This window comes from Lonchura striata, chromosome 6 (assembly GCF_046129695.1).
Source record: "Lonchura striata isolate bLonStr1 chromosome 6, bLonStr1.mat, whole genome shotgun sequence".
Lineage (NCBI taxonomy): Eukaryota > Metazoa > Chordata > Aves > Passeriformes > Estrildidae > Lonchura > Lonchura striata.
The window spans coordinates 23,741,703-23,757,587 of record NC_134608.1 but is presented as its reverse complement, the minus strand read 5'-3'; the positions used below and the strand labels follow the sequence as shown (position 1 = coordinate 23,757,587).

The following is a 15,885-nucleotide window of genomic DNA, read 5'->3' as shown; positions in this document are numbered from 1 at the left end:
TAGGAAGCAGGTAGATGGTAACCTGTCAAATGTAGAAAGGTCACACAAAAGTGTATATGGGGAAGTCCTTGTTCTACCCACCCCCAAAAGAATAAGCAACCTAGTTTTGACAGATGAAGGCTTGTGTTCCAAGCTCCTGCAGCTGAACCTGGAATGCAAAAGACTAACTTGACATTGCCATCTCTTCAGGAAATAAAAAGAAATAACAAAAGTAAGATTCCTTTTGGGACTATGCAAGTTCAAAGTAATTTCCCAAGTTTGTAAGGTCCCACTCCAAATGCAAGAGAATATTAAGATGACCTTTATTTCCTAACAATTAGAGATCACTTCAGCTTGAACCTCTTCATCCTGGTATCACTAATAAAGATTACTGCTGAAAATAGAGGCAGACAACAAACCCCACTTCTATCTATTCCTAAAACAAGAAAAATCAGGCATGCATTTCTCCACCACTGCTCAAGGTATGGCTTTCACCACACACTCCTGCTTTAATGGACTCCCTGTGATTTCCAAGATAGAAAGATTCTAGCCCTCTGTGTCAGGTACACTGACTTCTTCCCTGAACACAAGCCACACCCAGTGAGTAGACTTCAGGCTGTATGAAAAAAATCAGACCTGGAGCATTCTAACAATGGACAACCATTGCTCAGAGCCAGCTCTGGCTGCAACTGCAGTGAGTGAAAGCACTGCACATCCCCTACTGTAGTCAAGTGAGCTGCTTCTTGTGCTCCTCATTGTATCTTTCAAGATTACGTTAATTAAAAATAAAGCAAAAAATAGGTTAGACCAAACAGATTAAAAACACATTTGTACATCAGGAAGGCAAATAGGTTACTTCCCAACTCTTTAGTAAGGCATTACCTAAAAAATGCAGTACCTTGCAGAGATAAAACTACCATTCTGCAACTGCTTAAACCAGAGGACACAGAATTTGCTTTATTTGTTTCTGGCTTTTTCTGTGTGACTTGCTGAAATCTTGAACCCTTCACAACCAAACTTCAAGTTCAGATGCTGCTGAGCAGTCAGCATCAGATTTATCTGCTACATAAACCTCCCTTCTGAGGCCAAGCCCTGAAAGGTACTGAAATAAGTCCCAATATTTCACTTCACTGGAACATGAAAAGCTGTAACTGTATTTACCTTATCTTTATCACCCACAGCGTCTCTTCAGTATGTTGGCAAATGATCTTGCTTACCAAATCTGGAAGATCTGGGAAACTGCTTGAACAAGCAGTGCAATTTTCACACTTGGCAGCAGTTTGGGCTGTCATAATATGAAGTTCAGAAGCTCGAATAAAGTCCGTGCTTGGCACGCACACACTGACCAACCACTCTGACAAGCCTCACAGCACAGTCAGCCACTGCAGGGCACAGCAGCTCTCCAACAGCTGAGCAGACATTTGCAGCTTTCATTCAGAAGGCACAGCTGTGTACTCTGAGTACAGATAAAACGTCAAACTGAAGCGTTGCAGGTATTCATAATCTATTTAATAGTGGGACACCAAAGAAGTACTACACATTTTTCTTGAGCACATTAGATTTTGATTTAAGCAATTGCAATTGATGAAGTAATTTCTCAAAAATAGTCTTCTATATTCTACAATCCACAGTTTACTGTATCAATCTAATAGGTCATATAATGATATACTGTTTGTGCTAACTGGTCTGATCTTTAGCAAAGCATCCTTCCCATTCCTGCACCACCCCAAAAAATGTTGACAAAATTCAGCCAAATTAAAAAGAATCGTGTTACTTTAGATTTTTCTGCTGACCTAAACACAATGGGAGCTACTAGTTATACACATCTTAAGAACGATGTTGCATTTTAATTCTAAAAATCTTCATGCTGATAACAATAAAGTATTTTATACAGCAATCAATTTTTAATGCTTTATTCATTGATTAAAAGAATATAACATTTAACATAAACCATACAACATCAGTCATCAATTCAAACATTCAGCTGGTTTCCTTACATTTTCTGTCAGGAGTTTTTTTTTTAATCTGATCACATTTATAAGATAAAATCTCACCACATCTGGCATATACACACACTGTGCCAGTGGATTCACTCTACTGATGTACATATAAAATCCGCATGGTATGTGCTCACTGGAGACAAAACAGCGCACACCTGTCAAAAGGTCATTTTAATATAAGATGGTAAAACCATTTGTAAAACACATATAAACTTTTTCCATAAATAGAATCATATCTGGACATCTGTTGCATAAATTGTGTTTTCCAAAGCTTACAATATAGCAGCCAGGTCTCAGCACTGCTGGGCACCCACGTTGGCCACTTACTTTATTATTGCAGACTGTCCTTTAAACATTAAATGCACAACATTCGTACCACTTAAAACTGGGGTCAGGTGGAAGTCTCACAGAGACCACGTCTGTACCGCGGTTGCCCTGAAACAGTTACATCGGCTTCTAAAGCCTCTCAGATATAACAAGATTTTAAAACATACTTCATGGAATGTTCTTCATGCATCATAGCAGCTCATACCTGTGATAGAACAAGCTTTGTATTTGTTTCCTTTCCTTCCTTTACATTCACTATTCACAGTGAAACAGGTGCATGTTTGTTAAGAGTTCTGAGGTTGCTGACTGAGCCACAGCACAGCTGTGTACCACAGGTCGAAATTCGACCTTATATATTACAATCTAGCAGTATCTGGCTGGCCAAAAATTGGCCTGCCCCTGCCAGCATGTGGGCACTTCTTCGTTTTTAATCTATTCTTTGGCAGCTGACACAGGCGCTGACAGAGAAAATCCAGTGACTTGGTTGTTAGGGATTTCACGACTAATGTTTGTTTGCAGGTGTAGACCTTTGTATTGAAATCTTCACTGTTACGCATTTACCTCACCGGAGCGCACATTTCTTGCTTTCTCCTTTTAAACTTTGGCCCAAAGCTAACTTTTAAGGAAGATGACAGAACATGAGAACAAACAAGGAGGAGTTTGCAAAGAATCCAAAAGACTAGAGCTTTATGGAGTGGATCTGTAAGTGCAGGAACCTGAACCGCTAGTGTTTCACACTGCTGCTTAGCAGCTAAGGAAAGCCGAGAATGGAGTTAAGCCATGCTGCAGAATCCGCACGTGAAATCAAGCAAGGTAAGAGTCTTACAGTGAACAGCCCTGGATAGACTTCTCGTCCCTTAAGCCTATTAAGTAGCATGCTACTGGATTAAGCACACAATGACAGCACAGAGATCCACTGGGCTATGGATATGGGTATTAAAAACAGTTGGCTCCCAAGCACAGGACTCCAATATAATAGCAAAAGAATTCAAAATGCAGTTACTCAATTAAAGTAAAGTTAGCCGGCAACCTCAGACAGCCTTTGGCTGTATCTTTGCAAGGTTTGGTAGACAAGTCCATTAACCGTGAAAACCCTAAACACTGCCACTTTCAGCTTCTAAACCAATACCCGACTACGTTCTTTGATCAAGAAGTAGAATACACATATATAATTCTATATAGCTAATACTGATTAAACACAGCACAAAAGGGGTTAATTCACACTACCGAAAAAACATAAGAGGACCCTACTTGCATATGTAACCACAGGAATTGTAAATAAGGAGCTAAATGCCTTCACTGAAGCTTTGCATCTCTCTGTAAAAGTGACGGGTTGGCTCAGTGAAGACACTGAGCAGCTCTATGTCCATGACAGCATGCCAAGGGCGACCCAATCCAAGAGATACTTGCTCAATGAAATTGTGTACTGGATCCACATCCTGATCAGCCAGTTCTCCTTGGTCAAACTCAATGCTTTCTTCTGTGACTTCCAGTACTTTCAGGTCAGAGCCACGAAGACGAGCAATTGCTATAAGATTATGAGCCCAGACTGTGTAACCTATGGGGAAAGAAAAACAAAGTGGCTCTGTCATTTTCCTGCAAGGTATTTTCTTATGCTAGTACTTAATACCAGACCATCCCAACCTATTCTGTCATGTTCCATCTGGCAAAATACCACTAAGGCATGGTGAGGGTTTTCTGGTTTCAAGTGGTGAATCCTCCATTTTACACTCTGAATAAGTATAAAAATATTTCAGATTGTTTCATTAACCTTTTCTACATCTTTTTCTCCTATTTGCAGAGCAGTGGACTACTGCAAGTTATATATAAAAACTTCAAACCTCCTGTGATCTACTGTGTAGTAAAAATAGAATGAAGTGAGTTATCAATTAACTCAGTGCATAAAAGGAACGATTTAATACTCTGCTTATGCTAGGAAAAAAGATTTGCTTTCATTCCTTTAGAAAGTAGACTAATTAAAAAAAAAAAACCACCACCAAACAAATAGAAAGTCAGCACGTACACAGAAGCCTCTGCATCCTTTTCACGTTACCCCAGTGTGTGTGTTTATGTATATATATATGATAAACTACATGTATCTTGTTATTCTGTCTGAGATAAAATATAATTACAAAGCTTCCCTCTCTTGACACTATATATTAGCATTCCTCTTTAAAAACTCCTACTCCCCAGTTATCTCTAAGCTTTCTGTGCCCTGGCTAAGAGAAATGCAAAGTTCCTCCCTATTCAGATGCAAACCACAGATGGGAACTTCCCTTTTGGGGAGCTCTGCCAAATCAGCCCTTCCACTGCAAAAGGCAAGGCTCATTTCTGCCACCATCATCATTCTCGCAGGTGTTAAGCTTCTTGGTGAGATGCCCAAGCAGACTCCAAGTAAAGCTGCAGTCTGCATAATATTTGAACTGGGAAAGCTAAACTGCTGAGAAGTAAAGTTAACCGTCGTTTGGTCTCCAAACAATGCAGTTAACATGCTCTACATCATAACATATCAAAATAAAATACATCATCAGAGAATGAAGAAAAGATGTCAAAGTCATAAAGAAAATAAATTTCTGTTGTTTTCTTTTACTTTTTTCTATTGTGTCTCTGGAAGTATGTTGGTTAGGGTAGGTGTTTAACAAAGAAGCACATATCTGTAAGGCTCATTTCAGGTATATTAACCATTAGGAATGCATGAATTCCCACAATCTTCATCTGCTGGATACTTCACCTCCAACACAACTGTCCACAGAAGATGAACCTGTCTTAATTCAGGCAGCTTAATTCAATGTCCCTTCCTTAATAGGGACAGTGAATGCAATGGAAAATTCCTCCCTGTATGATGACACACTCTTGTCAGGACATGAAAGAGCTCTTATCACCTTCCAGTTATCTTGATTGTAAAGGAACTTACCAAAGAAATCTTTGAAAGCAAGCGCAAGAATAAAGGAGAAAAAAAAAAAAAAAAAAAAAAAAAAAAAAGCCTGCACAAAACCCCTTTACCATCATTTGGCCAGGTATATGGCTTTTGCTGTAACTTTTTATGGTGAGATCCTCTATGCCCTAGAACAACCATCTTATTCCCAACTTAATCTCATTTTAAATGAACTCTCCTTTCAAAAGCTCTGCCCAAAATGTCTTTGTGATCTCCCAGCTGCCAAAAAGTATCTGTCCAGCTAAGTATTCAGAGGTAAGAGGAAATGATCACTTCACTACTCGTATCACTGAACAACAAATTTACTATGAGCACACTGTAATTTATTCTTCCTTGCTAATAAAAATTTCAATTTTAGTTTTGCTCAGGGACAGAATAAAACTTCACCAGGATGTTTATAACATAAAGTCATAAAAATCCATGTGGAAGCATCCTTCCCTTAAGGAGGAATTAAAAATAAAAGAGACCTCTGTTCTCACAGATGGACCATGCTTATTATTCACAGTGCCAGATCATACCACTATGGTATCCTACTGTCTCTATCCCATTCCAAATGGTCACACACTCTTTATAACCCTTTCTTCACTCTGCAAGAACATATTTAACATCTGCCTTCCTCTGGCTCCTGGACATGGACACTTCCACCATTTCTTGGTGGCAAAATGATGACTTCCTACAAAACACAATCTCAAGGCAGCCCATATAAAGTGTCCTTAGCATATATTTTCCCCTTCCTCTTTTGGTCAATGATAAGTGGCAGCCAAAAGTAGATGGAAATAAAAGCTTTTCCAAAAGCAAACTAATACCAGAAGAGGAAACATAAACACACACAGAAGCCTGAGAAGCACTGAAAGCTGAAGAATAACCACTTTGGGAGACAGAAGAAGAAACCTGAGCACTTTGAGCACCTTGAACAAAACCACCTTCTTTTCCTGAAAGAAACTTCACTGTATAGTATGTCAAGTGGAGCCAGAAAACATTCTATAGTAAACCTCAGGGAATCCAAGCACGAGGCTAAGATGCTGTACTGGATATTTCTTCCTAATAGTGTTCCATCTACAGTTACTACTCTCCAAGAACGATGCTTGCAGTATAGTACTAGAAAAGTTATGTCCACAGCTTAGAAAAGACCACAAAGCATTTATAAGCAGCTTAGGTAGCTTCTGCTGCAAGGAGGGGGAAAAGAAGGGTAAAGAATGTGAATCCCAATGCAACAGTGGGGTGATATTTGGCCATTTTCTCACACAGGCTGACACAGCATCTCTCCAAAGAAAGGTGATGTAGCAACAACCATTTGCTAGACAGAAGCATAAGGGGCGTTTGCTTTCCCAATACTCTGCACAGACTAATAGTTTCTACTGAATAGACACGTGCTGGTATGAAATTATACTTACACTAGCTTATGTTCAGATGTTTCACTAGCTTTTAAATTAGATAATATATTAGAGGACTTTTCTGTAGCAGGAGGATAACACAATTTTAATTTTTTTTAAAGGTCCTCAAATATGTAGCCAAATTTCAGAAGAAACTGCTAAAAGCCACACCTAGACTGGCACAATCATGTACCAGCACCCAAAATCTGTCTCACCTGGAAACTCTTAAGGAGAGACACCTGAATTGATCATACCTTCCCTGCCCCCAGCAATGATTTTTCAGTAAAAGACCACAGAAAAAAAAGAGCAAATACAGCAGGACTTTCTGACTCCAACCAGTGGAAATCTGAATGTCCACCTCCTGCTGCTGAAGGTCTCCTGTTTGTACTTGAACAACTGGAGATTTACTCCCCAAGCAGTCTGATGAAACACATTTACTCTTATGCAACACAATAGCCATTTCTTAACTCCTTCATGCATCAACAAACTTGGTTTTGGTAAGCTGATTCCAGCACAAATAAAAACATATTATTCTGCATTATTTCAGCTTTGGGTGCCTTAAAATATGCCAGATGCTGTAACTTCTACCACCAAGTTCTCTACTGATGACAGAGCTGAATAAATTCTAAAAGTTATTTGCTACTGTATGGCAAATATATATAAGTGGGATAAATCTAGCTCTGGTATTACTGGTGAAACCAACACTCTGAATGAGGCAACCTCCTCTACATATTTTTCAGCCTTCATCTGCTGGTAATCTTAGCAAATTGGTAACACATGTCTTCTTCTCAGTTTTGGGGCACTTAACTCATGTTATTTACAAACAGGAAGCAAAATCATCTAATCTTGCCAGCACATGAGCTCACAGAAAAACAGCAAATATTTTCAGTTCACATACACATAACCAGTCACTTAATGGAAGTTGCACAGTGCAAACCACTTGAAGGATAAGCCTCCTGGAATGCTCACTTCTTAAGTTATCCTCATTTCTGTGAGGAGTTTAATACAATCCTACGCGACTTCCCAAAAGAAGTTAGTAAGACACAAGCGTGTTTAAAACTCATATACAAAAAACACCTAAAATATACAATATCATGTATAGCAATGGTGCAGCAGCCTTTTGTATAACATGGCACTAAAAGACACTATGATTAGAAAGGCTGAAGGCTTGTAAGCATTTAGAAGTCACATACTATGCCCATGCAATGTGTTACCTACCATGAACAGCTAGGAGAGACAGTCTTGTGCACCTCCAGGCTAATAAGACAAGTGGATCTTCATTTCGGTTGTCACTGAGATCTGGGAAGGTAGACATATCTATCACATCATTCATTAGTATAAAATGAGTGAGGAACTTGTCATACTGCCTGGATATGAGATCAACAACAGCTCCTGAAACACAAGTGACATAGCTGTCAAAGTGAATCCTCTCTAGGGGGATACTGGGCTTAAGAATCCTTAACATATCATCACTCTTGACATCAAAAGCCATTATATAGACCCGAAGATTAGTGCTGTTGCGAGTCAGCGCCTGCCAATTCTCATCTTTTGGCATATTGTCCAACGACTTGTGCATTATGGAAACACTGTGGACCAGGAGAGACAGTCGATGCAAAGGCACATGGTTGCTGTCAGCCAGGACTCTTGCCATTTCAGCTGTAAAATCACAGAAATCCAAAGCGAGCGAACGCAGATTCACAAAGCGCTCCAATTCAACCGCAGTGATAAGAGTGGTATTACCAGGGATGTGGTTGTCCAATAAGCTCAGATGTTCCATGGTGTTCGCTATGGGGTTTGATAAGGAGGACAATGATGTGGGAGTTACTATTTGCAGCATTAACCCACAAGACAGCCATTTCAATTGCCTGCTATTGCCTAATATCTCTTCAAACAGCTGTTGGATTCTGTAAGTAAACAAAACAGACAATGATCCTATTAAACATGGCTTAGTCTTACCAACTCTGTACGATTCAATTTTTTTATTCAAGAATTACTCTTCCTTCATTTATAGCCTTATTCTGCAGGAAGATGCTATTATTATAGTTCTTATGAACTACAACCAGACTGCAGACCTCCCAGAGCATTTTAACATCCACTGCACTTAAAATGTTAAAATTGTAAACTAAATGAAACATGTACTTTGTCTTTCAAAAATGGTGACACACTATGAACCTTCGCTTCATGTATTTTCCAGCATGTACTTAACACCCTCTCACATACATTTTAGGGTTATGCAAATAAAAAAAGCTGTAATGCTTTTCAAATGCAGCTCTTGTTTTTAAAAGCAGCTTTTTGTATTTCCTAACTTTTCAAGAACTGCAAATTTAGTATGGAATAAAATTCATTTTCAATGAAAGGTGACAGAATCTTTGAGAGTAAGTTAGAATGATGTGAAATTACCTGCTTGATTTACTCATTAAAGGGTAAAGAACAAACATACAAGAAGATTCTTTAAATAATTCCAAATGTACAACTAACTAAATTTTCAAGAGCCAACAGGTTCATGTTTTACCAAAACAATTTGGACCCAGTAACATTTCAATCTCAAATTATCAGTGCCATATTATTATGAACTTATTCTGATGCACTCACCTCTCCTACCCCTTTTTTTTAGTGAATAGATATTCTTTACATTAAGATATTTTGTTCAAGAAGGCAACACAAGAATTTTAAATTTTCAATATTAAATTCAAATAGTACAGTCACACTCTAAAAACTTTCTCCATATAAGTACTTTTCCAGTCTACATTCCAAAGCTGTAAAGGTCGAAAAGAGTCCTCCTGCCCAAATGACAAGTGTTCTTTTAGCATAACAGACACATGTGTAGGTAAGTATTTGATCTCGAGCCCTGGTCAGCATTACAGCAAAGCAGTTGAGCCAGGTTATGCCATCAAGAAATAAGATGCCACAAAACCATAAAACATTAAGATATAAGATCCGGTATAAAAACAGCAGAAATTTTTGTTGCCCAAATCACGTAATGGTTTTGCACAGAATGCTTCTTCTTTTATTGCTACAAGGATCTGTATACTTTATACATCTAAGCAAAAAAAAATTTAAAAATTTATTCTCATCCACGTAACTTTAATAGAGATAATGTCCAGGCAAAATTAAAGGTTTAGGCCAGTATTCTGACTGACAGTAGAGAAACACTATCACCTTAAGGTGACAGAACAAGGAAAGCACATAGGGGTATTTATTAAATATCTCTCTAGTTTCCAAAACTTTGTAACTCAGTTCTAAGCAGAGGTGACTTTATGTATTTTGCAACTCTTTGGGACTTTACTTCTACAAATTCATCCACGTTCCTCCCTTAGCAGAGTGTTTAGCAACCATAACACCCAATAATAACAAACTTTACAGTGTGATTATCTCCTCTTCTTGCTTGCTCTGAACCTGTCACCTAATATCTTTGATGCCCCATAACCCTTCTGTTGTAAGAAAGTTAAAAGATCAATCCTCATTCATTCTCTCTCTTGGCAAATCCTTATTCATCCCCTCCCTTGTCTACATGTGCTTTCTTCCTTCTCCTATGAAGCTACTAATTTTGCAAAGCCTGACTTCACCCATGTGGAAAAGTTGGTGTGGTTATTGTATTTATTTTACACCTCAGTTCCCAAGGTTTTACCTAGGATAGTCATCAGGTAAAAAGACTTCAGTATTTCCAGATTTCTCCAAATATTTTATTTAAAATTGAAGACTCACAACTGTGACACAAATGAAACAGTTTTAAATAATAGGTAAGACCCACAGACAGTACAGTTTTTCTATTTTATTCCTAAATTAATTTACAGTTAAGATGAACCTTATTTGATCCTGGCAATGTTTGTTTCATAATTATTCCTGCCAATGCTTAAAATGAAGGCAGATTATCTCACAATGCCCCAAAGAAAAAGATTCTACCACAGCAATCTCAAATTTCTTCCAAAGACTCTTCCCTCTCTCCATACACATCAACAAAAGGTGTTGTAATGGTTGCAGCAACAGTAGGATTTATTTTGTAATAGCCCAGGTAATCAATCTTAGTAGTGCATTTAATATTTTACAGAACTGTTGAAGACAAACTAATTTCGAGATGTCCAGTAGATTACTACCATCTATATGCCTCACTGCACAAAAATCTGTTTGAACTGGGGTTCTCATACACCTTAAACATCTGAGTTTAGAAGAATATTGTTTTAGTACCTGCAAAATTTAATAAATAAATATGACACAGAACTCTTCAGCTCTAGGGTAGCTTTTCTCCCCAGTGGGAACTGCAGTAAGAAACTTTTTAAAAGAGAGAGAATGATTTAATGCAGTCTGCATATCAACTTTTTATTGCAAGCACCAAAGTATTTATACAAGTATGGAGATTTGTGCTGCTAGTCTAATGACCCATAGGTCCTAAGAAAACCTTCTCCAGTTTTAAGCCAGTAAGAGATCAAACATCTCAACAGAGAGTATTTAACAGCAACAATTTCTGAATTGTTTTTAATACCTGCTTTATAAAAAGGCCAGACAGAAAGCACTATATAAGACAGAAGTAATTAATTTTAAATTATTACAAATAATTTTTTGAACAGCCTAGCAGGTTTGGTTTTTCCTCCCATGCACATTCTCACGCACATTCTATTTTTCATAAACAGATTGCATCCAACTGAAGTTTACAAAAATAGCCCAAACTGCATTCTAGAAAAATAGACACATGAATTTTTGGAAATTAACACCTACTTTATTACCATATTAATTTTACTTCAACTGCCCAGCAGGTACTGCAAAATTTATTCTAACTAAAGATAATTATTTCAAAGCTCATTTATAAAACTGAGATTTGAGCATATAACAGAAAATACAAGCAGAACTCACTCAGCACATGCCAAAAAACAACACAGCCTACTAATGTCTCAACAATTGTCATCAGCCCCCTTTGCTCCCTGCAGGCAGCAATTATGGGATGGTCACCATTGACCTGTAACCTGCATTATACTGAACAAACAACTTAAAAAAGCAAAAAAAAAAAGTACTTTCACAATTAATGCCCGAAATGGTGTTTTCATCCAGAGGACACGCCAAAACCTGACAAACAGGCAGAGTTCATGTTTAAGTTCCTAAACCAGTCCTAACCAGGACAAGCACATCCATGGCCCTGGACAGAAAACAGACAACTAAGGTCCATATGGAGGCCATTTGTTTAATTAAATACTACCAATCAAAATATTTTGTTTAATAACAGAAGCTAAACTGGTTCTTTTGGAAACCAAACTACCTGAACCACACATATCAGTCATGAGAAGCAGAATTCAAAATTTCAGACAACTACCCTTTGTTCAACTCAAGACAAATGAACTGTTTACACTGAGCATCCCAACACTAAGAAACAGAGTTGTAAAGAGAATGTTAGAAATTAACCAGGGAGACATATGCTGAGCAGAAAAGGAATAAGCATCACAAACTCATGCAAATGTGTATTTTTGAAAATATGCTCCAAAGCCTGCTTTGCCTCAGGACAAGCCTAAGCCTTAAACCTGAGGAAGCATCCTAATGGCTCTGTAATAGCTGAGATTCCACCTACAGTCTGCTACAGCCAGCTCAAAGTCAGATTTCAGAATCATAAATTTTTTTTTAATTGACTCCCATAACTGCAGGAAGCTTCTGAAATAGCTAGTAAGGTTTATCACCATACAGGTTCCAAAAATCCTCAAGTACCAGTAACACTGTCTCCAAAGGTTGCTTACACCTTTCACTCTTAGTTATCAGCATCCACGTTTTGCAACTCACTGATGCAAACTCCAAGTGCAAAAACAAGGCTAAGAAGCCATAAAGATTTACTTTCTGAACTAAGTCTGCTGCTAGTTCTCAAGCTTCAGACAACTGAATAAAACACTGCCAGTTCTCCTTTAATTTAGACAAGGACTAGTAGGTCCCAAATATATTGTTCTATTCTAGGAAAAAAACCCGAACCAACCAACAATAAACCCTCCCCCTCAAAAAAGAAACAAAAAAACCCCCACCAATCCCCGCCAAAAAACCAAAAATTAACCAAACAAAAAACTCACAACAAGAAACAAACACAAAAACATAACACCAAAATTAACTAAACAAAAAAGAAGTAGCATTTATTTACTCATTCCAAAATGTGCATTTAGTTAGTTAGTATTAATCTAAACGACTAACAAGTTAGATAATCAGTTTTGAATGGTTTATGGCTCTAAAATGTGAATACTTGCTTGAAGAAACATTTGACCATGCATTCAGCTGAGTAAACGTCTGCTTAGATGGCTCCCTTCAAGCCCTTTTGCAAAGATTTGATTATATAGTTATATTATCACAAAGGGTATCCAATAAAGGAGCTCTTACCAAAAGAGCCTTTTACCTGTACATAGCACTACAGTACCTATAGTAGACAGAATCACAAATTGCTCCAAGTTCTGCATTGGAAACATAACAGATGAAAAACGAGTATGTGACTCACAGCTGTATTTGCACTAGTTTGCAAATTTAGGTCTGGACCAAACATTCAGTTTGATGACTGCATTCACATACATACATTAATCTGATAATATACTCGCACTGGTTCTAAAAATCACTCAAAACAAAAAATAGTGAAGACCTAGAGTGGCGGTACTTATTCCACTGCCAAGCTACTGGGTGAAAGATGTTTAAATTGACACAAATTAAAATTATGGTATTCAGGTTTTATTGTATCAGAAGTTTTAGTAGCACTGCTAAAATAGTTAAGTCAGTATCACTCCCTCTGTGGTAATTTATTCCAGAAGCTAGCAGCTGTTTATACTATATTTAACCTTTTCCAAAGAAGAACAAATAACTATTTGGATTATAAGCATTCAAGGACAGTCCTGTAATGCAATAATGGCAAGCTAAAATACACCTCTGAACTATACAAGCACATTGAGGGTTGTGATCTTTCAGGAATTCTGCAAATACATAACCTAGTTTTCAGATGCAATTTGAAATAAGTTGCAGCAGTTCCGTGTTTCAACAGTTTCCCAGTTTCTGTCTCAAGTTTCAAGCAAACTTGAAAGAGAACATGAACACAAATATGTTTTCAACTCTTGTGAAATACAACAGATTGCTTCCTTTTCTATTTTTTTTATGCACAGCAATAGTAAGAGGTACTGGTAACAGCTCCTCACCCCTCCCCCCCTTTTGTGGTATTAACATAATATTGTTTCTAGAACACAATGAAAAGAGGAAAGAAAGGATTCTCACCTTGCTGAGAATGGAGGGGGGAAAAAACCAACAAAAATACAACAGCTATAAAACCAAACTACTTCATGTAAATAGCAGGAACAAGAATTTAGATTTTCACCCTGTTAAAAAACTTAAAGCCTCTCAGTCATGTATTTCAGGAACTTCTGTATTCTGTCATCTATTTTTATTATTTTCATTATTGTTATTATTACCCTGTATTTTATAATTTACAAATATAACTTACTGCTTAATCTTCTTGCCATCAGGGTCAACCTTTCCAAGGTAGGTATTTGATATAGTTCCATGTTGCTGCAGAATGCTTATATCCCCAAAGAGACTTAACTTCTGGAGGTTCCTAGGAAACAACAAAATAAAAAGAATCTGTACACAAAACTAAAATGGTGTGGGAAATCATTCTGGATAAGACAAATGCAGGCAATAAACCCCACTATTACATGGAACACAGAACCTGTGTTGGGAAACTTGCTGTCCTGGATTGCAGGCACATATGAAACTACAGAAAATGAGACTGAAGTACAAAGGGGAAGAGGACTACATGAACTCCTGAAACCAGCTGAAGAGCACATACTGCTTTTCAGTCAGCACACGAGTATTTTCAGCAAGCCTGTAGCACCACAAAGAAAACTTAAGAGTGGTTTCATACAATTTTTAATCCTTGGAAAATGTGTATTAAGTGTCACAATGAAAACATCAAATGCTCATTTCTTTCAATGTTTAATGCTGCATTCAATGCCCAAGTAGAACACAATCACAAACAACCCTGCCTGAGCACTTACATCAGCTGGGTTACAAATGGAAGCCCAAACCTGCCTCAATAAAGGCATCACAAACCTCAAGACAGGAAAAGCAAAAGCTCCCCACACCCTAATCAGTGTCTAATTTCTGTTATATCAAAGTAGGGGAAGCTTTTCTAATATTCCCCATCAGTAAGGGATAGTGTCACCACAACGTATTATATTAACTTTTAGAAGGGATACCTAAAAATAAGTGAAAGTAGAACCTCTGAGTTGATGCTGAACAATACACAGTGCACTAGACAGTCATTTTTCCTTTCCCTAGTTCAGTTTTCTGACTTGCATCTTTTCTATTCCTAAAACAGATCAAGAAAGAGGTATGCAAATGACTGCTGTTTCAAAGTAGCTGTGTAGCATTTACTATTATTATTTTTGTAGCTGACTAAATTTTGGGTCAACATTTCTTTTATTTATATAGGCTATAAATTAGATTTACTCCTAACATGCAAGGGCTAGTCTACAATTGATAATTAACAAGGCAGAAACTCCAGTTTCACCACAAATGGACACATAAATTAAATTAATCCTATACAGTAGATGCCAATTAACCTGTAGCTCACAATTACATGAGTTACCATAAATCCTTATTTCTTCTGGCTCACAAAGCATATACTACTATTTCAAATCAGCCTTGAGGAAAATGCAATATGATTACCATGATCAAAGCATAGGGGAGCTCTGGTACAGTTCACTGCCTCCACAACCTGATATTCTACCAAGAGAAGATGGGGGAGAAAAAGGATTAAGTAGCCATGTTTTATTTTTTTTAGTAGGTATGAGTTGCAGTCTATAATTGTTATCTATCAAAAATCAGAATTTACCTGTTTGAAGTTTCTGTATTCAAAAACAGCACACTGATTGCCTGAAATCTATCCACTGTTGCACCTGCTACTTTCTTTCTATAGGAGAACAGCAACTTATATAGCAAGATCCACAAGCTTCATATAAAGTCTGACAAATACTGGAGGTAAAATACCTAGAATTTACAACTGTGCCTGAAATTCCAAACATTTAATATTTCTAATTTTAAATACAGGCCTATTGTACTGATGATACACTAAAATAAGTTGAGCCTTAAAATATGATCAATATTCTACAAATCTCACTAAGACATTGCCTGACCATACTAAATAAGTTGGCAGGGAAACCTAAAACACTGGCACACCCAACTTGAGAGTATTTAGGGCTCTTCTTTCCTCAAAAGCTGTAAGAGATAGTCTGGTATGACAGGGAAGTAGCAGAAACCTCTACCAGGTGTGAAA

At 37.5% G+C, this 15,885-nt stretch overlaps 1 protein-coding gene across 1 annotated transcript in view; it reads right to left on the bottom strand.

Annotated features, from left to right (window-relative positions):
• Nucleotides 1-1,466: 1,466 nt before the first annotated feature.
• FBXO33 (F-box protein 33) overlaps nt 1,467-15,885 on the bottom strand; it is a 19,435-nt gene continuing 5,016 nt past the window's right edge. Inside the window, exons 2-4 of the mRNA XM_021542735.3 lie at nt 14,053-14,163; nt 7,833-8,518; nt 1,467-3,864 (exon numbers count right to left, since the gene is read on the bottom strand). Of these exons, the coding sequence (XP_021398410.3) occupies nt 3,593-3,864; nt 7,833-8,518; nt 14,053-14,163 (1,069 nt within the window). The 3' untranslated portion in view covers nt 1,467-3,592. The remainder of the gene's footprint in view (nt 3,865-7,832; nt 8,519-14,052; nt 14,164-15,885) is intronic.